At 40.2% G+C, this 25,482-nt stretch overlaps 1 protein-coding gene across 4 annotated transcripts in view; it reads right to left on the bottom strand.

Annotated features, from left to right (window-relative positions):
• Positions 1–25,482, bottom strand: part of cep112 (centrosomal protein 112) — a 295,686-nt gene that overhangs the window by 20,859 nt on the left and 249,345 nt on the right. For all 4 annotated transcript variants that reach the window (XM_057817528.1, XM_057817531.1, XM_057817530.1 and 1 more), the window contains exon 23: positions 14,008–14,097. In XM_057817528.1, the coding sequence (XP_057673511.1) occupies positions 14,008–14,097 (90 nt within the window). The remainder of the gene's footprint in view (positions 1–14,007; positions 14,098–25,482) is intronic.

Genomic DNA, 25,482 nt, shown 5'->3' on the forward strand with positions numbered 1-25,482 from the left:
ATAGATATCCTGATGTGACTGAGAAGGCTTGCAGTTATCATTCCCAGTTTAAAAAGATTGGACGTCTATCTCCGTCAATGGCAGCCAATGTATGAATCACAAACTCGGTCCCAAAACAAATTACACTCATAAGTCAACACACCACTGTACCTAGACCACATGAGGTGCTAGTGACTCCTTGCATAGCTTTTTCTGGCCCAGGCAGCAACACACACGTACACCAGGCATTCCCACTCTATTCTTAGCTCCGAGTTCCCTCACTAGTAAGCGTGCCTTTACATCCCAGCAGGGGGTCCCACCCAACCCAACCCAACACAACACAACCCCCCCTACCGGCTGCTCACGTAAAGCGTCACTAAACTCTGACGCGGAGCGTTCGCACAAGACAACCCATCAATGCGGGGACGGCGGCGAGTTCGCTCAATGCGACTCCGCCGGGGGAGGAACTGGAGGAAGTCTGTCTGGGGCTAAATTACACGCCGACCAAACCCCGAGTCCGATTATAGAAGCTGAGAACGGCTGGAAAACCGACAAACACACATGAATGGAAAGCTCGGCGTGCTTCGCATATAGCGGCGGAGAGAGCAAACACAGGCTCGGAGCTATAAAAGCATCTGCGGCAGGAATCCAGTTGCTGTGTCAGTAATTCTTTGCAATTAAGAGCAGAAGTTTGACGATTGACGTGAATGGACCACGCCAAATTCTTCCTGCGCGGCATGGCCAGGTGTCGCCATACTTTTGTTACAGTACCAAAAATAATTGTGAAAAATAAACTTCCCCTGATTTGTCCTGACTATTGTGTGGTCATCATGTTTTAGATGGCTAAAAACGTACCTTTCATCACGTCAGGCCTTTCAAGTGAAGCGCGCACGAGTGAAAGATTGCTTTTCCCAAAATAATTTTCCTGTTGTGGATTTAACTGATTGTTCTAGCTTGGGCTAATTAATCTTCACGGGCACAATACGAGGGATTGGGAAGCACTTCAAAGCGGACCCTTAGTTGAAATGATCCCGACACGGAGCAGCTCAAGTCGCTGTTTTTCCACTGCACTGAACAGGCACCGCTTTTAGGAAGCGGCTGGTGAAAACGACAGAAACCGCAGCAGTTGGAAGACGTTTACGACAATAAATGGATTTACTTCTTGGCATGTCAACTATACAGGGTAACACTGAGAGCGTCTGTTGTGGGATAAGAAGATAATACAGAGGATATAAAAAGTCTACACACCCCTGTACAAATGCAAGGTTTTTGCGGATTAAAAATGAGTGCAAGACAATCGTTCAGTGTTCAGTTTAAATTTTAAGGAATTTAAAAGAAACGACAAGACTTCGTATAAATGACAATGTTAAGAATTACTCTTTGTAGTTGTTGTACCTGTGCAATATTTCTGTCTTTTTGAAGCCTGCATCACTTCCTCAGTCTATTAAAACACATATAGGCCATTATCTGCACATAATACATTGCGTAGCCAATTCGTGACGAGTTGGCAGGACAATCTGAAATACTCACATTTGATTGGCTAAAATTGTAGCAGCATTTAAAAATTTCTTTCAGGAATTACTGGCAATTATTTAAAATTTTTGGCACTTTATGTCAGAAAAATTAAAAGGACCGTACTTTCACGACCATAAAGCGCACCTAAAAGTGAAAAAATTTCTCCAAAATGGACGGTGCGCCTAATAATGTGGTGCGCCTATTGTGTGGACTGAGTACCAAAATGTGTCTCTTTGACTGAGCAATTTTTGAAAAGCCGGACATACAGTGGGGCACATAAGTATTTGGTCAACCACTAATTGTGCAAGTTCTCCCACTTAGAACTATTAGAGGGGCCTGTAATTGTCAACATGGGTAAACCTTAACCATGAGAGACAGAATGTGGAAAAAAAACAACAGAAAATCACATTGTTTGATTTTTAAAGAATTTATTTGCAAATCATGGTGGAAAATAAGTATTTGGTCAACACAAAAAGTTCATCTCAATACTTTAATATGTACCCTTTGTTGGCAATAATGGAGGCCAAACATTTTCTGTAACTCTTCACAAGCTTTTCACACACTGTTGCTGGTATTTTGGCCCATTCCTCCATGCAGATCTCCTCTAGAGCAGTGATGTTTTGGGGCTGTTGTTGGGCAACACGGACTTTCAACTCCCTCCTCACCGCGTGGCGTCAAAATGATGACAAGAACGGTGAGCAAAAATCCCAGAACCACACGGGGGGACCTAGTGAATGACCTACAGAGAGCTGGGACCACAGTAACAAAGGCTACTATCAGTAACACAATGCGCCGCCAGGGACTCAAATCCTGCAATGCCAGACGTGTCCGCCTGCTGAAGAAAGTAAACGTCCAGGTCCGTCTGCGGTTCGCTAGAGAGCATTTGGATGATCCAGAAGAGGACTGGGAGAATGTGTTATGGTCAGATGAAACCAAAATAGAACTTTTTGGTAGAAACACAGGTTCTAGTTTTTGTTAGGAGAAAGAATACTCAATTGCATTATACCCACTGTGAAGCATGGGGGTGAAAACATCATTCTTTGGGGCTGTTTTTCTGCAACGGGACCAGGACGACTGATCTGTGTAAAGGAAAGAATGAATGGGGCCATGTATCGAGAGATTTTGAGTGAAAATCTCCGTCCATCAGCAAGGGCATTGAAGATGAGACGTGGCTGGGTCTTTCAGCATGACAATGATCCCAAACACACAGCCAGGGTAACAAAGGAGTGGCTTCGTAAGAATCATCAAGGTCCTGGAGTGGCCTATCCAGTCTCCAGATCTCAACCCCATACAAAATCTGTGGAGGGAGTTGAAAGTCCGTGTTGCCCAACGACAGCCCCAAAACATCCCTGCTCTAGATTATTGTTATAATAAACAAATACAGTATTTATGTACAGTGTGTTGAATGTATATATCTGTCTTGTGTCTTATCTTTCCATTCCAACAATAATTTACAGAAAAATATGGCATATTTTAGAGATGGTTTGAATTGCGATTAATTACGATTCATTAATTTTTAAGCTGTGATTAACTCGATTAAAAATTTTAATCGTTTGACAGCCCTAGTTTCAATGTTCATTCATTCATTCATTCATTCATTTTCCATGCCGCTTTTCTTCACGAGGGTCGCGGAGGTGCTGGAGCCTATCCCAGCTTACTACGGGCAGTAGGCAGGGGACACCCTGAACTGGTTGCCAGCCAATCGCAGGGCACAAGGAGACACACAACCATTCACGCACACACTCATACCTACGGACAATTTAGAGTGTTCAATCAGCCTACCATGCATGTTTTTGGGATGTGGGAGGAAACCGGAGTTCCCGGAGGAAACCCACGCAGGCACGGGGAGAACATGCAAACTCCACACAGGAAGGCCGAAGCCCGGGATTGAACCCTTAATCTCAGAACTGTGAGGCAGACGTGCTAACCACTCGGCCACCGTGCCTAGTTTCAATGTGTCTTTTTTTTTCCCCCAAAAAGATTAAGAAAACACCTCCCAAAATTATGTCATTACCTCATAGGCTGCCATTGACAGCAATGGACGTCCAATCTATTTTGACGAGGGGCGATCATCAGCCTCTCCCAGTCAAAATGAATTGGACCTTTCCCTGTTTATGGCACGTAAACATTATCATTCAATCCACAATATCATGAATGGCATGTACATTTTTTGAGAAACCCAACAAATGATAGCTAATCTTCAACATTCTTTCCAGGGCAAGTCATAATGATAAATGTACCAAGAATTTTATAAATAAATCCAACTAGAAATATGAAGTGCTTTCATCAGTGTGCATGTGAGCAGCTTGTCCTGTCATTTATGCGATTGTTCTTCTGCCAATCAGTAATGATAACCAACAAAGAAACACAACAAATACAAGTTCAGTTACACGCGAGGCATCATATAATTAATATAATTCATCTTCTTGAGAAGTTACGATAACCACCACCTGCCACAATTGAAACATCTGACCATTGGGTGCTCCAAAAGAAACATTCACAATGGAAAAAGTCTGATTCATTTTATTGTATTTCACTACATGACCAAAAATTTACAAGGAAATGATAGAACAAGTTGAATTTTTGTTGCTATCGTTTCCGATCAAGCGTGCGATTCCGACTGAAGATCGCTCTGTCGAGCGCTAGTCATTTTCCCTGTTCAATCATCCTGAAATTACAACATTTCATCTAAATATACTGGACTGTCTCAGAAAATTAGAATACACAATATTCTAATTTTTTGAGACAGTCCTGTGTATATACACAGGACTGTCTCAGGAAATTAGAATACACAATATTCTAATTTCCTGAGACAGTCAGGAAATTAGAATATTGTGTATTCTAAGACAGTCAGGAAATTAGAATATTGTGTATTCTAATTTCCTGAGACAGTCCTGTATATATACACAGGACTGTCTCAAAAAATTAGAATATTGTGTATTCTAATTTTCTGAGACAGTCCAGTAGTCCTCAGATGGTGGTGCCCCGTCGCTACTGTCACGCGCATTTTTTTTTTTTTTTGACAGCTGCCAGCAGAAAGGAATGAGCTCGCAACACTTTCAACATTCAAGTGAAGTTTGTCACGTCTACGGGAAGGTTGATGTATGCTAATGACGGCATGTGTAAGTCGTTGCCAGGAAGACATTTTTTGCGGCAGGGCTGACAAAAAACCTTGTCGGGAACAAGGCGGCACATCAAAAATGACGCCGCTCACAAAGTTTGCACCTCCGCATTTATGAGTGAGTTCACTGAGCAACCATTTGAATGATGCCGAGCTGAAAGAATTTGGGGACTAAAAGATCGGAAAAGATTAAAAGGGGCTTCAGATCTGTGTGTGGGAACTAACGTACTAATATTGTACGTTTAAATAGTCAGATGTGACATCACGACTGCCATGACGAGAGATATTTTGGTCACTATCTAGAGATAAAAGACTTATCAGCAAAATTACTCAGAAGAAACAATCACATTCCGTGATGAAACTAAGATGTTACTCTATTACAGACCTACAGACATGTACATAAAAAAGGAATAAATTGTCACAAAAACTGCCAAATTATTCTGTGTACCAGGCTTGAAACTGAAGAATACAAACGATAAATAACCTGAAATCGATACAGTATATTAATCTGGATCAATAGACCATTTAACAAAAATATCAATCAACATCTTGTAGAAATATCGTTTTGTTCAAAATAATTTTTAAAATTCAAATATCTTGAAATATTTCAGCGACAAAATCGTCTAAAACGGTAGAACTGCTTTGTGTTTTTGAAAAGCAGCATTGTCAAATTGGTGGCACGGGGGCCAGATCCGGCCCAAAACTTCATTTTATGTGCCCGCAATAGTAAATCATGTTCATCGACTTCATGTTTCTGACTAAATTAAAATTTATGTAGGCCTTGATGAAGACTGATGACTCCAGAAAGCAGAGAATATTTAACATTGATATTAATTTTTACCCTCCTTTCGGCCACAACACAGCACCGAGACCGTGCTTTAAAGCGATCCTCTGATTTAAATACATGTAGGCTCTAATAAACCACAATTGTTTTCTTGTACTAAAATATGTTGTCAGAAACACATGAAATGTTAAATCAATGGCAATATTTTATAATATTTAGTCCATATTTTGACCGTTAGTTGGCGCCATGGTTTGCGGGCTCGCAGTGATGACGTAATTGGTATCTTTCTGAATGTGTAGTGTGTTCAACAATTGCTTATTGCTGCCTAAACTCGCGAAGTAAAATGCCACGATGTGCTGCTTTTGGATGCAATTTCCAGTCAAATGGAAAAAAGGGGAGTGAAGCGAGTGTTCAAGGTGGAATTATTATTTTTAGTGAATAAATGTGCATAAGTGGAAGCTTCTCCCCCTTTTTGGTCCCTGTATCCTACCCACCACGCGTTACAACTGGCGCCCGAACATTTTTCCTGGATCCTCAGTCAAGTAAGGGTCCCATCGCGTCTGCAATAATGGTTTTGGATCTGTCCATTTATTTTTATTCGTCGGTCCCACAGCGGCTTTTCGGATCAGTCTATTTTGTGGAATCGACGGCCAAATCGCAGCTGCGATATTGCCATGGGATTGGTCTAATTCCTGGATCTTCGAGTGAGTAAAAAAAGGCGGATTTGGATTAGTATTGCTATCTTTTTTGTTGACTATTCTTGGTGGGAGTTTTCCCCAAATCATACTAAATAATTAAAGCACTATGGCACGCTACAGTGACGACAGTGACTCTGACGTGGACCCAAAGGTTGCGCTAGACTTTTTCGTTGTCTGTCAGTTAGACTGACAGTGTCATAAAAATCCGGTCATAATCTATTTTTATCCGTCACTTTCATTTTAAAAATGATAATAATGACATATTCAATAGTATTTAGTTTTCATTCATTTTTAATTAATATTCCGTCCGAACAAGCTTAACAAGAGGCAAACAGACAGTGGAGTGCACCAATCAGCAACGGGCAGACGTGCCGTTAGCAAAGCGACGAGGGCAGGACGAGGGACTTGCGCGCGGAAGTAAACATACGAGGAGAACGGAGTTTATTCAACATGGCTAGCGTGAGACAGACTGTTGGCAATGACTCGTGTCGATGTGTTTTAGCTCATTTAAAACTGAATTTACCGCGGATTGGAACATATTCTCGGCTCTCCCGTCGCCATCCGTGATGATGTAGAGACGACTTTTGGCGCGCAAGAATGACGTTGCTCGTGAAGAACACGTCACGCAAATAAACAAATCTGATTTGTCGATTGATTTTGTACCTACTAGAGAGGCTGTGTCCCAGACTTTTCTCTCAGTGTTTGAAAAATACAGGGAGAACAGTCTGGCCGTGCCAGGCAAACACTCAGTTGCCTTGACATTTTTCCGAGTAAGGCCAACGATGTCATGCATCAAGAGAGACAATAGCTAATTAATATGCTCACTCGCCACCCTGTGGTCTGGGGTGTGAATTGCAACCTGTCAAAATGACGGATGGACTTCAGTTTTTTCCGTCACTGTTTTAAAAAACCGGTCAACAACGGAAAATATTCCGTTAACGCGACCCCTGCGTGGACCTTACAACAATGTTGGAGTTCGTCAGGGAATGCGTGTTTGCGTACTGCTGGGCTCCCGAGTGAAGAGTGGTCAAGGTGGAAATACTATTTTTTGTGAATAAATGTGCATAAGTGGAAGCTTCACCCCTTTCTGGTACTTTTATACACGTATCCTAGCTACCACGCGTTACAATGTACAAGACCTGGATTACACAAGGTGTGCTCTTTGGTCTGTACTGTATGTAAAGCACACGACAGCTGTGGATGCTAACAATCTACATAATTATTAGAGATGCACGATAATATCGGTCACCGATAATTATCGGCCAATAATGGCAATTATGACGTCACACAGATAATCCAGATAAAACGAAATTCAACCGATAATGCAATCCGATAATTATATACTTGATTTAGCCTCCAAATGTGCGCAATCAACAGTTTTGTCCACTTCTGCTAGTTTTAAGGAGGTGTTTTTGCAGTGTAGTAATGTGATATATGTTAGGAATGGCTTACTTTTAAAGGCATTTTTGTGCAACTTGGGTGTTTACTCTCTAAGTAATTGTTGCCAAAAGCTTACCATTACACATCATTGCCATTGTTTAGTTGTTGGAATTTACTACTTGTTCACATTTGATGTGGAAAAAAATAGGACTAAATTACATTTTTGCACAGTAACATTTGCTCTTTGTATACTTTAAAATTTTACACACATATTTGAATAGAATTATCGGCGTGTCATTATCGGTTACCGGGTTGAAGGGGCAGGAAATTATCGGTTATCGATATCGGTTGAAAAATGTATTATCGTGCATCACTAATAATTATACAGTGGTACCTCTACATACGAAGTTAATCCGTTCCAGGACCTTGTTTGTAAGTCGAAATGGTCGTATGTCGAGCAGGATTTTCCCATAGGAATACATTATAATTCCATTAATTCGTTCCACAGCCCAAAAACCTGCACTAAATCCTTAAAAAATACTGCTGGTGCTATTACAAATGGCAATTACACGTAGCAAAACAAATAAATTATAAATCAAAATTGGAATAATGTAATAAAAAGAATAATAATAATTCCTGTAATAGTGTAACGAATCGGGTTCTAATAAGGCGGACGTTTTTTTGTGTACCTGAACGCACCGCGGGGCTCACGTGCCAGAAACAGACCGGTGAGCTTGAGTTTCACTTTCACTTTGAATGTTCTCTTGAGAACACCATCATTTGAGGCAGACAGCAGGCGTTTTGTGTTGAATAAGTTGTAAAAGAAATGATGAAAACGTGGCGAAGCTGGCGATTTCTTTGGAGACAATAAGAATTGTCAGCTTAATTTATAAAGACTGGCGAACGATGGTCGGAGGAGGACCGTGGAGATGTATTGTTGAGCCATTTCACGGATGCCCACCCCACGCTCATATTTTTCTGTCATTTGCATCTTCATTTCGAAGGTAAGCATCAACTTTTTCCTTGTTTCACCACCTGTACCAACCTTTTCTGAAACCTGTGTTGATTTGTCACACAAGAAAATCCGCCGTGCATTCGTCTGCGGTGCTGCCATTGTCGTCGTATTTCGAGCATGTCGTCGGATGTAGAAACAAATGGCGAGTCAAATTTTACGTCGGATGTCGAAAAGTTCGTGTGTCGAAGCGATCGTATGTAGAGGTACCACTGTATTAGGAAAACGTTTGGAAATGCAATATGCTTACCTTGAATATCTGCTAATAAAACCGGAGTTCCCGAATCCCAACAGCATGCACTCTCGCTGCCAACCGGAGTTCACAACAGGACTCTCTCGCATCACCAGTTTTGCCCAACTTTTGCCTTATCAGGTATTTGCTGCACGCATTTTTCCCTGAAGCTCGTCTTGTGAACGACCGACAGTGCTGTCCTGCTCTTCACTTTTCAGATCTGGTTCAAATAGGAAGGGTAGAACTGACGACATGTTGGGAAAGCTAACGAGTGACAAGCTGGAATTTCGGCATTCGGGGCCAGTGACGTCGCGCACTGCGACGTAACAAGAATGGCGACCTATCACTTAAAATAATTTTACAAACTTTATTAAAACAAAAACATTAAGAGGGGTTTTAATATCAAATTATTATAACTCATACTAACATTTATGTTTTAAGAATTACTTGTCTTAAAAATAGAGGATCCCTTTAAGGATGGGTGGATCGATACCAAAATATCGATATCTCGATCCAGCGCGTTAAGTTTTAGGTATCGATCCCCAAGCAAAAGTATCAATATTTGGAATAAATACAGTGGAGAGAACAAGTATTTGATACACTGCCAATGGGAAAACCCATTGGCAGTGTATCAAATACTTGTTCTCCCCGCTGTATATTATATTTTATTTGTCTGTTTATTGGGTGTATTTTTGTGCACTTTTTGTACGACTTTTGCCTTTCGCGTTCTACACGCACATAAGCAGAGCACCGGTCTCTGCTCCCGCCCTCATTTACGTCCCTATAATATGTCGATCAGCATGCTTTTCCTCTGCCCCTCTCACGAGGCACCAACACAGTCACAACAAACAAACATTTTGGAAGCTAGTGGTAGCAAGCTCTATTTTCATGGCATACAATGTGACGCAAATGTTTATTTATTTATTTTTCTTTTATATTATCTGCGCAGTGCACGCTGCCTGTAGGTCTATTATACTTCCTCATCTCAAGCCTTCAACCTTCCACTGAGCAAACCACTTTCTCCTCCCATTAGATATAGGCCAAGAAGTTGAAAGAAATGGAGTAAAGCCTGTAAATTGGAGGCAACCCAGTCAAAAATCTAGTCTAAAACGACACTTGGCCTTTAGTCAGAATATGAAAATAGGGCCCTGTGTGTCAACCTTCAACGATCCCCTTAAACCTACTCACCGAACCCATGGGGTTCAATCGAACCCAGGTTAAGGACCACTGTTGTAGACGCTACAATATGTGCTCGTCTGTCAATGTTCATTTGAAATAGTTGCAGACCTTTATTTATTTATTTATTTATTTTTGGAGTAAATTTACAACATTACACTACATTACAAAAATTTGTTGTAAACGTTGACTAAAACTAAACAAAATTAGTATTGAGTTTTCATCAACAAAAACTAGACGAAGACAAACACATTTCGAGATGACTGAAATATGACTAAGGCTAATAAGTATTATCATTCAAAAAACTAAGACGAAAATTAAAAGGGCTGCCAAAAACAACACTGCGTTAGACGTTCAAATGTGTGTAAATATGAAAGTCATTTGGCTGCCATTGATGGCGCTAGACATTTAACTCATTTGCTCCCAAAAACGTATAAATGTGTTCTATTTTTAATTGTTTCAGTGTCCCACAGACGTATAAATACGTCTTTTACGTTATTTTTTTTCATAAGAGACATCTCTGGGTTCTGATTCAACTGAGCTACAAAGCACAAAGCTGAAAATCCATTTTAAAGCAATAAAACTGGCCACTGGAGGGCAGTAGCGCATTTGGTAAGACCTGCAACCCGATTCAACGGCAACGAACGGCCGGGCCGCATGGTCGGAGCGCCGGGGGAAGGGTGCCAGGCGGCGGACGACCGAGCAGAACAACCGAGAGGACGCCCGGGATGCCAGGCGCTGGACGACCGAGCAGAAGGACTGGGTCGCTGAGCAGACCCCGCAGAGACTCAAAAAAATCCATCTTTATGAGACAGGCGGCGATAAGGGAAAAGTTTACCCGGCTGTCGCGGCGACAACAGCGTCATCACTCAGGTAGTTATGTGTAAATAAATTGTTACTTTGCTATCAAAAGCTCTATTTGTCTTTGAAAACATTATTCAAATTTTTGGGATGTAACTAAAGCAAAAAAAAAGCTGTGTTAAAGTCAAAGTTATGTTTGAAATGTATGCTTTCACAAAAAGCTCAATTTCTCTGTTTTCTCATCAGAAATTGGAAAATTGCTCAAACTAAGCTATTTTCTCACTGATTTCTAAAGAATGGAAAAAGAGTCTAATCTTTCTTTTGGTGGGTTCCATGTTTATATTGCAATAGAACAGAATTTTCTGTGGGCCATGCAAAATCAGTCAAAATCCAGTAAAACGGCCGGGAGCGAAGGGCCTTGCTCCGGTGAAAATGGCTGGGAGTGAATGAGTTAATGGCAGCCAAATGACTTTCCTATATACACGATTGGCCGACATCATGGCCCTCCAATGGAAACCATAAGTACGAAGTGGCCTACAACAAATATGAGTTTTACACCCCTTATTATAGCTTTGCGTGAAATGTGTACATAGCATTGTTTTGAATCAAAGCGTGTCAGACTTTCTAATAAAGACAAATATCGTAATGTCCAAAGAATGGCGTACCGCACGCAAACTATTTTTAGACCGTGACGTCGCATCGTAAAGCGGAAGTAAAGCTGAAGTGGGACATTATAGACCCGCCCTCGCATAGAAACAACGTAATTTGAGCTACTTTTTGCCGGTAATCTTTCAAAAACGAACATGCCGATCACGCTTTGCTTTTTTGGAACTTGTAGAAACGACTCTAGACATTACGACACATGAAGGATGTTTTCTTAATACGTTTCCGGAAACCAAAAAAAAAAATATGAAGACCGAATCAACTTGCGCGGACTTTTAACACCAGCTCGGTGAATCCATTGACATTTCATATGCAGTTAACATTTTGTCGGGTTAGCATGGTCTTTCAGAGGACAAAGAGGTAAGCCATTTTTATATTTTTAACTTATTTTTTTAGCGTAACGTTGTGCCGTACTGCTTCTGTCTGACAATGAATGACCTGAAAAGAATTACAATGGTATCTGACTGCCACTGTTACCGTTTGTTTATGTTTATGTTTATGTTTATATATAGATAGATACCCTAATTTTCGCACTATAAGGCGCACCTGACTATAAGCCGCCACCCACCAAATTTGGCACGAAAAGGGCATTTGTTCAAAGATAACCCGCACTGGACAATAAGCCGCGGCTGTCCTCACTGTATTATGGTATATTTACACCAAAAGGTATTAACCGGTAACACTTCGATTTACAGCGGCATCATACGATTGTCATAAGACCAAATGAACCACCATGAAGCTATGAACCAATTGGCTGCAAAGCTTCCTTGCTTCAAGAAGCTTCATTTGGCCATTGCTGCTCCCTTGGGATAGACAGTCAACCTCTGTTGCCACCTGCTGTCAACATTGTTGTTGTCCAACATGCCTCCTAGCATGCATTGCACCGCTACAGATGCAAATAATCAAAATTCATGTTCTGTGCTAATTATTTTTTCAGTTACTTTTCGAGTTGTTTCATTAATTGCTATTTATGGTATTTGTTAACACTTTATTTGACAGTGGTGCCATAAGGCGGTCATTAGATAAGATAATTATGACATTAAACTGTCATGAGCATTAGTGAATGCTTTTACCAGATGCCATTTAGTGTTATCTGGCAAATTTCACTTTTGAATGGATGTAAAAGATCCAAGTTTGACATAAATGGAGTTAGTGACACAATTTTCCAGATGACACTTAATGACGTAAGCATTCAGCATTCATAATAGTGTCATGTCATAATTATGACGGTCTTATGACAGTTTTATGACGCCGCTGTCAAATAAAGTGCTACCTATTAACCCATATAAATCAGTAAATAAGCCGCACTGGACTATAAAGCGCAGGATTCAAAATGACGGAAAAAAGTAGTGGCTTATAGTCCGAAATTTACGGTATATATATGTATATATATATATATATATATATATATATATATACACATATATATGACAACTTTAGTAAGGGGGAAGTGTAAATAAATAATAGAATTAAGATTTGTTATCAATGAAAAAATTAAGTGTTCGCTACACAAAAGTAACGAAATTACCTCCAAGAACGGTCAGAGACGTAGGACAACCAGAGGCTATAATATGAAAGAAAGACAGGGCTGGTGGTAGAGGATAGCTTGTTGAAACAGGAGAATGTCATTGTCAGTCACGTCGATAAAAAAGCTAAGGCTATGCTTAGGTCGGCTCGTTTTTTTCGTCTTTTTCAGCCTTCGACACTCAACATCTCTTTAACTGAACAGTTTTATGTTCTTCCACATCTTTGCCAGTGAATTTGGCACCAGGCACATCATTTTCGGGGAGAATTGGTAGTTTTAGCTCTGTAAACATCTCCTTCGTACACTATATCCATTCATTTCCTATTGGGGACAACCGGTGGCTTGTCCCTACTTAGCAACAGTAGCTAATGTCATGAATATTAATGAGCGGAAGTGACGTGTTGCTTGCGGTACGCCATTGGCATTGTTACGAAATTGGTGATTTACACTTCTGCTAAACGTCGCATTTCTCCCAAATGATAAAAAAGTCCGGCACGTGCGATCATCAGTCTTTCAAAATCGTAAAAAAATATTCATCGCGCCGGTAGGACCGTCTCTGACCCCTTAGTGCGGATTTATGACGAGCGGACAAGCGAGGTGTGTGACGAGTGTGTGAAGTGTGTACAAGGGTCAATGGGCAGATCAGAGTGAGGGGGAGCGTTGGGGTACCTAAGAGAATGAATGCCTTGGGTGTACAAAGAAAAGCCTCCTGTGCGAGTCTAGTCATTAGTGCTTTCTTCTCAGTGTGTGTCAAGGTCAAAACACAGCCTGATTACAGGGCATTCTGACGAGCCACGGGGAGTGTGCGAGTGTGTTTGCGTGTGCATGTGAGTGCGCAGGCTTCCCTATGAACACAGGCGGTTGTGGCATTCCTTGCCCTAGGCGCTGCCTCTTGAAGCCAAATCTTTAAGAATTTGGCAAATGTGCAAGGAGGTAAATCTTTGGCTGGTACATGGAGAATCACGATAGTGTCATAAGGGATCGGTGGGGTCTTGTGTAACATTCCGTGGCAGAATCAAAAACTTCGTGGACGTTAAATACAAGCATGAAGATGTGACAGAGTGAGTCGGGCGGCGAGTGACGCAACATTAGTCCTGCGGGGCTTCGTGTGAAGAAATTACCTTCTCTTCGCTCTCCAGCTCTTTGCTGAGCAGCGTCTTCTCAGAGCTCCGGAGCTGCCTCTGTAGACTTTCCACCTTCTCCCGCAGAGCCTGAGGGAAGGCAGAAGACAGTCAGCATTGTCGGCGGGCTGATGGAACGTCGACCCGAGATGCGTGTGTGCAGTGGAACTGACGTAGGATGAGGCTATATTTGAGCATGAAAGACATACAGGCGGAATATGAATGAGGCTGCCTATTGAGAATGACAAAAAAAGTGTTGGACAAGTAGCGCTATGAATGGATGCGCATCACAAATACACAATTTCCATTAAGTACAGAACTTTTATTTTTTATTCATACCGCGCTTTCACACAGGAGCTGCATCAAAGCTGTACAGAACATAATATACAACAACCTCATATTTAACCAAGAAAATCTCAATTCATACTCGCACTGCCACAAAAGAGTTGTCCAAAAATGACTTTTTAACCGATAACCTGATTTTGTCCAACTCCTAAAATCCGATACCGATATCAAAACGGTTCCCATATATGCGGTCGTAGACTTAATATACCTGTACATCCCTCATTTTTCACGGTTAATGGGGACCAGAACCCACCCTGATAAGTGAAAAACAACTAAGTAGTGCCCCGCCCGCCAATTTTATTTTTCTTTTTTTAGGTGTGTGTTCAATGCACAGTGTATCAAAAAAGTGAGTACACCCCCTTGCATTTCTGTAGATATTTACAGTGGGGCAAATAAGTATTTAGTCAACCACTAATCGTGCAAGTTTTCCCACTTGAAAATATTAGAGAGGCCTGTAATTGTCAACATGGGTAAACCTCAACCATGAGAGACAGAATGTGGAAAAAAAAAAAACAGAAAATCACATTGTTTGATTTTTTAAGAATTTATTTGCAAATCATGGTGGAAAATAAGTATTTGGTCAATACCAAAAGTTCATCTCAATACTTTGTTATGTACCCTTTGTTGGCGATAACGGAAGCCAAACGTTTTCTGTAACTCTTCACATGCTTTTCACACACTGTTGCTGGTATTTTGGCCCATTCCTCCATGCAGATCTCCTCTAAAGCAGTGATGTTTTGGGGCTCTCGTTGGGCAACACGGACTTTCAACTCCCTCCACAGATTTTCTATGGGGTTGAAATCTGGAGACTGGCTAGGCCACTCCAGGACCTTGAAATGCTTCATACGAAGCCACTCCTTTGTTGCCCTGGCTGTGTGTTTGGGATAATTGTCATGCTGAAAGACCCAGCCACGTCTCATCATCAATGCCCTTGCTGATGGAAGGAGATTTTCACTCAAAATTTCTTGATACATGACCCCATTCATTCTTTCCTTTACACAGATCAGTCGTCCTGGTCTCTTTGTAGAAAAACAGCCCCAAAGCATGATGTTTCCACCCCCATGCTTCACAGAAGGTATGGTGTTCTTCGGATGCAATTCAGTATTCTTTCTCCTCCAAACACGAGAACCTGTGTTTCTCCCACAGAGTTCTAGTTGGTTTCATCTGACCATAAGACATTGTGTTACTGATAGTAGCCTTTGTTAGTGTGGTCCCAGCTCTCTGTAGGTCATTCACTAGGTCCCCCCGGGTGGTTCTGGGATTTTTGCTCACCGTTTTTGTTATCTATCTTGTTCTGGGTGAGATCTTGCATGGAGCCCCAGATCGAGAGGGAGATTATCAGTGGTCTTGTATGTCTTCCATTTTCTAATAATTGCTCCCACAGTTGATTTCTTTACACCAAGTGTTTTACCTACTGTAGATTCAGTCTTCCCAGCCTGGTGCAGGTCTACAAGTGTGTAGACCTGTGTGTGACTGACTGAGATTGTGGATAGGTGTCTTTTATACCGATAATGAGTTAAAACAGGTGACATTAATACTGGTAACGAGTGGAGCCTCGTTAGACCTCGTTAGAAGAAGTTAGACCTCTTTGACAGCCAGAAATCTTGCTGGTTTGTAGGTGACCAAATACTTATTTTCCACTCTTAATTTGGAAATAAATTCTTTAAAAATCAAATAATGTGATTTTCTGTTTTTTTTTTCACATTCTGTCTCTCATGGTTGAGGTTTACCCATGTTGACAATTACAGGCCTCTCTAATCTTTTCAAGTAGGAGAACTTGCACAATCGGTTGTTGACTAAATACTTATTTGCCCCACTGTAAGTATATCTTTTCATGGGACAACATGGACAAAATCACACAATGAAAAGTAGTCTGCGTGCAGCTTATATGATAGAGTTAATCTGTTTTCCCCTCAAAATAACTCAAAATATAGCCATTAATATCTAAACCCCTGGCAACAAAAGTGAGTACATCCCTTAGATTGACATGTCTTCAGCAAACTGTTTGCGGGCTTTGTTGTGTACCGTTTTGCGAGGGGTATACTCACTTTTGTGATACACTGTATTTATTAAGATTTAGCATTGGAAAGGCAAGACATGTTTTTTCACTTTTTCCCCCAAAGTATAATAGAAATATATATATATGATTATGAAGTTTTAAACATGTTACTCTCCCACCAAATTATTTTAAAAACAAGAATAAAGTAGAAAAATTATTAACATAATAACATAGAAAAATGCTTCTTTATTAAATGGTTCATTGAGTGAGTCCACTCAAATCCGCTCAAGATGCTCACTTACACACGATGAGTTGCTACAGCAACTGTTTAACAGGCTAAATGATGATTGAGGCATGTGGCACTTTCTGCTTCTACAAGTTTCTGCTTCCAAGCATCTCTGGCAAGATCAAACCTTAACGTCTGTCAATCATCGTTAACTTTAATAAGCAACTCCAGTGCACTGCCTGACGAAGAAAAGCAGCAGAAGGGAGAGTAAGACGTGATCGGATCGGGACAGCTCATCTGCATGTCTTTAATTTTTTTAATTGAAAAAATAAAATACGGGATGCACCGAGGGCGCGGAATTTGAAGCGCGAAGTAGCAAAGGATCACTATATTCAATATTCATTATTCCACAAATGAGTTGTCCAATAAGACTTTAACTGATAACCCGATATTGTTCAACTTCAAACATCTGATACCAATATCAAAACGGTTCCCATATATGCGGTCGTGGACTTAACATCTTCATTATTTTTCAATCATTTATTGTTCATTTCATTTTTGCACCATGAATGTAAAAGGTCTGCTCACATGACAAATCCCAGTCGTTTAAGTTTGGAGACATCTAATGGTCAATAAGCATAACTGCTGTGCTAAGATGTAACCAGTTCTTGTACAAAGGCAGAAGGCATTAACATTAACTTTGCAGGCAACATGTATGTTGGCCCAAAACGGATAATGTAAAAACGATAATAATTAAAGATAAGATAAAGATAATATTATCCTAAATAATTTTTAAAATACCTTTAAAAAGCCGATAAAATCTGACAACTCTAACGACTACTGTATACCGTATTTTTCGGACTATAAGTCGCACCAGCCCAAAAATGCGCAATGAAGAGGAAAAAAAAAACAGAAGTCGCACCGGAGTATAAGTCGCATTTTGGGGGAAATTTACTTGATAAAATCCAACACATAGAACAGATATGCCATCTTGAAAGGCAATTTAAAATAAAAATACAGTAGAGAACAACAATGCTGAATAAGTGTACAGTATGATACTGTCACATGATGCATGAACAACGAAACGTGAATGTGGCCGATATGTTAATGTAACATGGCTATTTAGTTATTCACATAACTATAGCACAAAGAACATGCTAACAAGTTTACCAAACCATCAGTGTCACTCAAAAACACCAAAATAACAAGTATCACTCAAAAACACCAAAATAACAAGTATAAGTCGCACCTCAGGTCAAACTATGAAAAAAACTGCGACTTATAGTCTGAAAAATACGGTATATGAAATGTGTAAGGTCTGGTGAAAAATAACCTAATATTTACTGTATTTCCTTATTTTTTTAACAAATGCAAAAAAGTACATGAAGATTGAAAAACTCATAAAAAAGAGGAATTCACTATTCATGTCTCTAAATGAATAATCGTCTAATAAAATCAGTCGATTAAAGTGTGGCAGCCTTAATTCCTCCATACAGTACTCTATTGTTTGAAACAGTCGGATGAGTTTCCTTTCATCAGTGGATCAGAGATATCAAGATGATAAGTTTGAAAGGAAACAAGCAACAATGTAATCTACCTAATGCTCTTCAAAAAGGGATTTTCCTCTTCTTTTTATACAAGTTTTACAAGCCCGCTGAACTGTCATGCAGTGATAGACGCAAATATACAGTACTAGCCAATGAAAAAGCATCAATATTCATTCATCCCCCTAAAAAAAGAACAAAAAATAATTGTAAACTACAAAAGTAGAACTCTTCCGTAAACGTGACAGGTATAACACTTTGAGAAGATGATTCAAAACTTGCGTACAAGAAGACTGTTGTCTGACATGTTTATCTGCTCTACTAAAACAACAAAATTTACTGTATGACCACAGACATGAGCATGTTGTTGTACTCTTTAGATGATATTTGGCAGGGTTCCTACAGGTTTCTTCAAGTTAAATTTAAGACTTTTTAAGACCTAATTAGGGCCATTAAAAAAAAATATCGACAAAGAAAAGACGTGAATTTCTGTTAATTTATTTCTCGAAAGAGGAAATGTAGAATTTGTGCAGGATGTAAGAATGCAGCGAATTGAATAGGCTACTCACGCGACACAACCACAGCGCAGACACAGACCACAGGCCAAGTAGAGGCATTATCGTTAGCATTAGCATTTAGCGTGGCGAGCATCATCTTATACTCTCGGGCAACCACAACACCTCTGCTTTCATCGTTGCTGTGGACCCAAACGATGTGCGTAGATCCACTTTCGCAAGTCCACTAGCCATCGAAGCTGGGCTGGGATACGGGGGGGCAGCAGCACTAGCAGCTAGCTGGCTAGTGTTAGCTGCTGTCGCTTCGCTTACATTAACAGCTTGCTGGCTGGCATTAGCTTCTGTCTCTTCAGGCTCGTGAGCAGCTGGCTGTTTTACACAGTCAGATTGAAAAACGCCGGCAATGGAGGGAGCTTGTTTCTTTCCTCTCATAGAGGTTATGTGCTTGGATGATTTAGCATGGGACTCTAGTGCCTTCATGCACATTGTACCCAGCTGAATCTTTTTTTTTTTTTTGCATACAATGCAAAAAGCCTCAAACACACTGCTATCCACTGGTTTGATCCAAAGGCGAAAGGATTGCCTGTAATAAAGTGTCAAATAAACTAATTAAAGTCAAAGAAAGGCTGAAACAAAGAAAGTGATCAAACGCAATTGCTGCCTGTGTGTTGATGGGTAATAATTATGTCATGACCGTAATTACAGCAAAGCTGACCTCATTAAACTCCTTTTAAAGGCGAGGGCAGAGACTTTCGCACACCAAGGATTAGCAAATTTACTGAGGCATTGAGAAGCCCATCATTAATGGGATCGTTATATATTTCTATTTGGAGGCGGAAAAAAAAAAAAAAAACGGGGCATCATGGCACATTTGTACCCACAGTGAAGTTGATTCCATTTCCAAAATGGGCGGCAGCTTCAATCAGTTTGCCGCTTCGAGATTCTGACGAGAAAAGATGAAAAAAAAAAAAGGAATGCGAGAGAGGAAAGAAAGTCATTAATGCATTTTGTGTGTGTGTGTGTGTGTGTGTGTGTGTGTCTGTGAATGGAAAGAATGGTGCAGTGTGTGCGTGAAACATAGAACCAGATGTTTGGAGCGCACATGTGGACATTTCATCTTTGATTATTCGGCATGAAAAGCAGAGAGTGAAAGGTGCACATGTGCCGTACACACGCGCACACGTAGCAACAAGCGTGTGAGGGGTGAGTGGGGCGGGGTCCCCTCCTTCCCCACCATCAATTACCTCTACGTCTCCCCCCACTGGAGTTGAGTGAGCAGGCCAGGTGTGAGTTCATTTTCTTGTGCTTCAGGTGAGAAGCATGACCACTTCATGCTCAAGTCACCGTGCTGACATAAATCTCACATTAATGGGTATTTTGGGCTTCGGGGGGTCCGGATGGAACTAGCGAGTGTCGAGAATTGACTTCCAAGTTGTTTGGATTTCAGATGAATCAAATTAAATGTAAAGTAGTATAGTAGCAGCTTAGTAGTAGTAGTAGCCACCGTAATTTCTGGAGTGTAAACATTTAAGAGAAAAAAATAGGGCTGTCAAACGATTAAAATTTTTAATGGAGTCAATCACAGCTTCAAAATTAATGAATCGTAATCAATCGCAATTCAAACCATCTCTAAAATATGCCATATTTTTCTGTAAATTATTGTTGGAATGGAAAGATAAGACACAAGACGGACATAAACATTCAACATACTGTACATACAGTGTGACAAATATGTATTTAGTCAACCACTAATTGTGCAAGTTCTCCCACTTGAAAATATAGAGAGACCTGTAATTGTCAACATGGGTAAATCTCAACCATGAGAGACAGAATGGGGAAAAAAACACCCAGAAAATCACATTGTTTGATTTTTAAAGAAGTTATTCGCAAATCATGGTGAAAAATAAGTATTTGGTCAATACCAAAAGTTCATCTCAATACTTTGTTATGTACCCTTTGTTGGCAATAACGGAGGCTAAACGTTTTCTGTAACTCTTCACAAGCTTGTCACACACTGTTGCTGGTATTTTTGGCCCATTCCTCCATGCAGATCTCCTCTAGAGCAGTGATGTTTTGGGGCTGTCGTTGGGCAACACTGACTTTCAACTCCCTCCACAGATTTTCTATGGGGTTGAGATCTGGAGACTGGGTAGGCCACTCCAGGACCTTGAAATTCTTCTTAGGAAGCCACTCCTTTGTTGCCCTGGCTGTGTGTTTGGGATCATTGTCATGCTGAAAGACTCAGCCACGTCTCATCTTCAATGCCCTTGCTGATGGAAGGAGATTTTCACTCAAAATCTCTCGATACATGGCCCCATTCATTCTTTCCTTTACACAGATCAGTCGTCATGGTCCCTTTCCACCCCCATGCTTCACAGTGGGTATGGTGTTCACAGTGGGTATGGTGTTCTTCAGATGCAATTCAGTATTCTTTCTCCTCCAAACACGAGAACCGGTGTTCTATTTTGGTTTCATCTGACCATAACACATTCTCCCAGTCCTCTTCTGGATCATCCAAATGCTCTCTAGCGAACCACAGACGGGCCTGGATGTGTAATTTCTTCAGCAGCGGGACACGTCTAACACTGCAGGATTTGAGTCCCTGGCGGCGCATTGTGTTACTGATAGTCGCCTTTGTTACTGTGGTCCCAGCTCTCTTTAGGTCATTCACTAGGTCCCGCTGTGTGGTTCTGGGAGTTTTGCTCAACGTTCTTGTTATTTTGATGCCACGGGGTGAGATCTTGCATGGAGCCCCAGATCGAGGGAGATTATCAGTGGTCTTGTATGTCTTCCATTTTCTAATAATTGCTCCCAAAGTTGATTTCTTTACACCAAGCGTTTTAACCATTGCAGATTCAGTCTTCCCAGCCTGGTGCAGGTCTACAATTTTATCGCTGGTGTCCTTCGACAGCTCTTTGGTCTTGGCCATAGTGGAGTTTGGAGTGTGACTGACTGAGATGTGGACAGGTGTCTTTTATTCAGGTAACGGGTGGAGCCTCATTAGACCTCGTTAGAAGAAGTTAGACCCATTTGACAGCCAGAAATCTTGCTTGTTAGTAGGTGACCAAATACTTATTTTTTACTCTAATTTGGAAATAAATTCTTTGAAAATCAAACAATGTGATTTTCTGATTTTTTTCCACATTCTGTCTCTCATGGTTGAGGTTTACCCATGTTGACAATTACAGGCCTCTATAATCTTTTCAAGTAGGAGAACTTGCACAATTGGTGGTTGACTAAATACTTATTTACCCCACTGTAAGTACTGTATTTCTTTATTATAACAATTAATCCACAAGGTGGCATTAACATTATTTCTGTTAAAGGGATCCACAGATAGAAAGACTTTAGTTCTTAAAAGATAAATTTAAGTATAAGTTAGAGTCATTTTATATTAAAACCCCTCTTAATGTTTCATTTTAATAAAATTTGTAATATTTTCAATCAAAAAATAAACTAATAGCTCGCCATTGTTGATGTCGCCCAGCAACTTTTGGTCTCATCTGACCAAAGCACACGGTCCCAGTTGAAGCCTGCGACCGTGTGTATTTTTGTGTAAGACCAAGATTGAGCTTTTTGGCAACAAACACTTTAAGTGGGTCTGGCGTGCCACGAAAGATGCGCATGCTGAAAAGCACCTCATACCCACTGTGAAATATGGGGGTGGGTCAGTGGTGCTGTGGGGCTGTTTTGCTTCCAAAGGCCCTGGGAACCTTGTTAGGGTGCATGGTATCATGAATGCTTTGAAATACCAGGACATTTTAAATCAAATTCTGTTGCCCTCTGCCCGACAGCTGAAGATGGGTCGTCACTGGGTCTTTCAGCAAGACAATGACCCTAAACATATGGCCAAATCTACACAGAAATGGTTCATCAGACACAAAATCAAGCTCCTCCCATGGCCATCTCAGTCCCCAGACCTTGTTTTTTTGGCAAAAGGGGGTTGTACAAAGTATTAACACCAGGGGTGCTAATAATTGTGACACACATTATTTGATGTCAAATAATTTTTTCTTTATGTGGGATTTTTTTCCCCACTGAATGAATGCACTTGTATTGAAGGTTGGATTTTTCTCTTTTTTTTCCATTAAGGTCCCATATTATTTGAATTTAAAAAAAATACTAGAAGCTAAAAAACACATCTTTTTTAGGGGTGCAAATAATTATGGAGGGCACTGTAGATCACAGAAAAAAATACTCTAAAATAACTCTAATCACTCTAAAATGCTGCTATTGTAAACCAGGAATAAAATACATCTATGCTTTTCAAAAATAATCACCTAAGTCGTTCATTTAGATTTTCAACAAACAATAAATGAACTAGTTTTCATCAATTTTGTCAAAAATAACCAACTTTTTTTCATCCATTTAAAAAAAAGAAAGAAACAACTGATTAACTATTTCTCATTGACAGCAAATGGACTGGACATCTATCGATGTAATTAAAATTGAAACATGAACATTTACTGCCAGTGGAAAACAAACAAAAAAACAACACGCAGCACATTATCTGCGAATCACTTTGTCAAAAGCCAAGTCAAACTTCACATGACATTTTTTATTGCGCCATCACAGTCCTTTGATCCAGAAGGAAAAAAATAAAACACTGCACAAACTCGCAGAGATTCATTTCCAAATCAACAAACTACTAAAAAAAAAAAAGTCTTGATCTTATTAATCAGGCTACTTTGTAGAGGGTCGCTATCCCGCCCGCATCGCTCAAACCCTTGCTGCTGATTTCATCACTCTATTTTGTTTATCGCATATCAAAGACTGCTTCTCTGAAATAACATCGAGGAGTCCAGGCTGGTGGTTTATGGACATGCTTAGTATGTGTGAGGAAGAATTGTGTGTTCTGGAACTGGCCCACTTCATGTAACCAATATTTTGAGTAAAGATACACCTCAAACAAGTTTTGTGAGACTTTAAACCAGGGGTGTCCAAACTTTTTGCAAAGGGGGCCAGATTTGGTGTGGTAAAAATGGCCGACCTTGGCTGACGTCCGTTACGTAGAACAATATATTAAAGCAAATTTTAGTAAGCCATTCTGTGTCACATTTGCTTTATTATTATTTTTTAAATTAATTTAGGGCTGTCAAAATTATCGCGTTAACGGGTGGTAATTAATTTTTTAAATTAATCACGTTAAAATATTTGACGCAATCAACGCACATGCCCCGCTCAAACAGATTAAAATGACAGCCCAGTGTCATGTCCACTTGTTACTTGTGTTTTTTGGTGTTTTGTCGCCCTCTGCTGGCGCTTGGGTGCGACTGATTTTATGGGTTTCAGCACCATGAGCATTGTGTAATTATTGACATCAACAATGGCGAGCTACTAGTTTATTTTTTGTTTTTAAGTTTTATTCAAATGAAAACATTAAGACGGGTTTTAATATAAAATTTCTATAACTTGTACTATCATTTATCTTTTAAGAACTACAACTCTTTCTATCCATGGATCGCTTTAACAGAATGTTGATCATGTTAATGCCATCTTGTTGATTTACTGTTATAATAAACAAATACAGTACTTATGTACAGTATGTTGAATGTATATATACGTCTTGCGTCTTATCTTTCCATTCTAACAATAATTTACAGAAAAATATGGCATATTTTATAGATGGTTTGAATTGCAATTAATTACCATTATTTAATTTTTAAGCTGTGATTAACTCGATTAAAAATTGTAATCGTTTGACAGCCCTAAATTAATTATTTCAACAATCTCGCAACTAGCCTTTGTGGCGTTCTCTTTCGACTCTCGGGCTCTTGCGAAATACTGCTGCTGTACAATTAAACTAGTTTCAAGTTGCTTCAATTTCTCGCTACGTATCTTCCCTGTAATCTCTTCGTACATGTCAGCGTGTCTTGTTTGGTAATATCGCCTCACATTGAACTCTTTAAAAACAGCGACTGTCTCTTTGCAAATGACGCAGACACAGTTGTTGCGTATTTTAGTGAAGAAATAGTCCAATTTCCACCTATCCTTGAAGTGTCGGCCGTCACAGTCAACTTTCTTTTTTTTTGTTGATTGTCGTCATTTTAGAAATGGAGAATAAAGGGTAACACGGGGTAATGTTGCTTAGAGTGCTGCTGCCTTTTAGTGGGTAAATGAGGAGCAGCATTTAGTGTGTAAGTTACTTCATATGCTGGTAGCAGTACTGCTGACCAATTGATTAAGTCTGTGTGCGGGCCAGACGTTATTGATTTTATGACAGAGGCTGGGGGCCGGATGAAATTTGACCACGGGCCGCATTTGGCCCCCGGGCCGGACTTTGGACATGTCTGCTTTAAACTATTAAATCTTACAATTTTTTCCCCACGTTCCTCTGGCTCTTTTATGCATTCATGAATGCTTATGACAGATGTCATTTTGAGTCATGAATGGATTTAAAAGATCCGATCTGGACATGAATGGAGTTAGTGCCATAATTTGCCGGATGACACTTAATGTTTGGGCATGGTACCATGAAGTTGAATGCCCTATATAAGTACTCTCCATTTACATCTGTCATAAGCACTCAATTATGCCGATGATAGTGTCATGTCATAATTATGACGGTCTTATGACGCCGCTGTCAAATAAAGTGTTGCCTATTACCCCAAATAAATCAACAAATAAGCTGCACTGGACTACTAGTATAAGCCAAAGGGGTCAAAATTGGGGGCATTGGGGCATGGCTACAGTATCATTTACTGAAAGCTCAACAAATACACTAGATGGCAATATTTAGTCACAATATACAAAGTCACAAGTCTTTCTATCCGTGGATCCCTCTCACAGAAAGAATGTTAATAATGTAAATGCCATCTTGGGGATTTATTGTCATAATAAACAAAT

This window comes from Corythoichthys intestinalis, chromosome 16 (genome assembly GCF_030265065.1).
Source record: "Corythoichthys intestinalis isolate RoL2023-P3 chromosome 16, ASM3026506v1, whole genome shotgun sequence".
Taxonomy (NCBI): Eukaryota; Metazoa; Chordata; class Actinopteri; order Syngnathiformes; family Syngnathidae; genus Corythoichthys; species Corythoichthys intestinalis.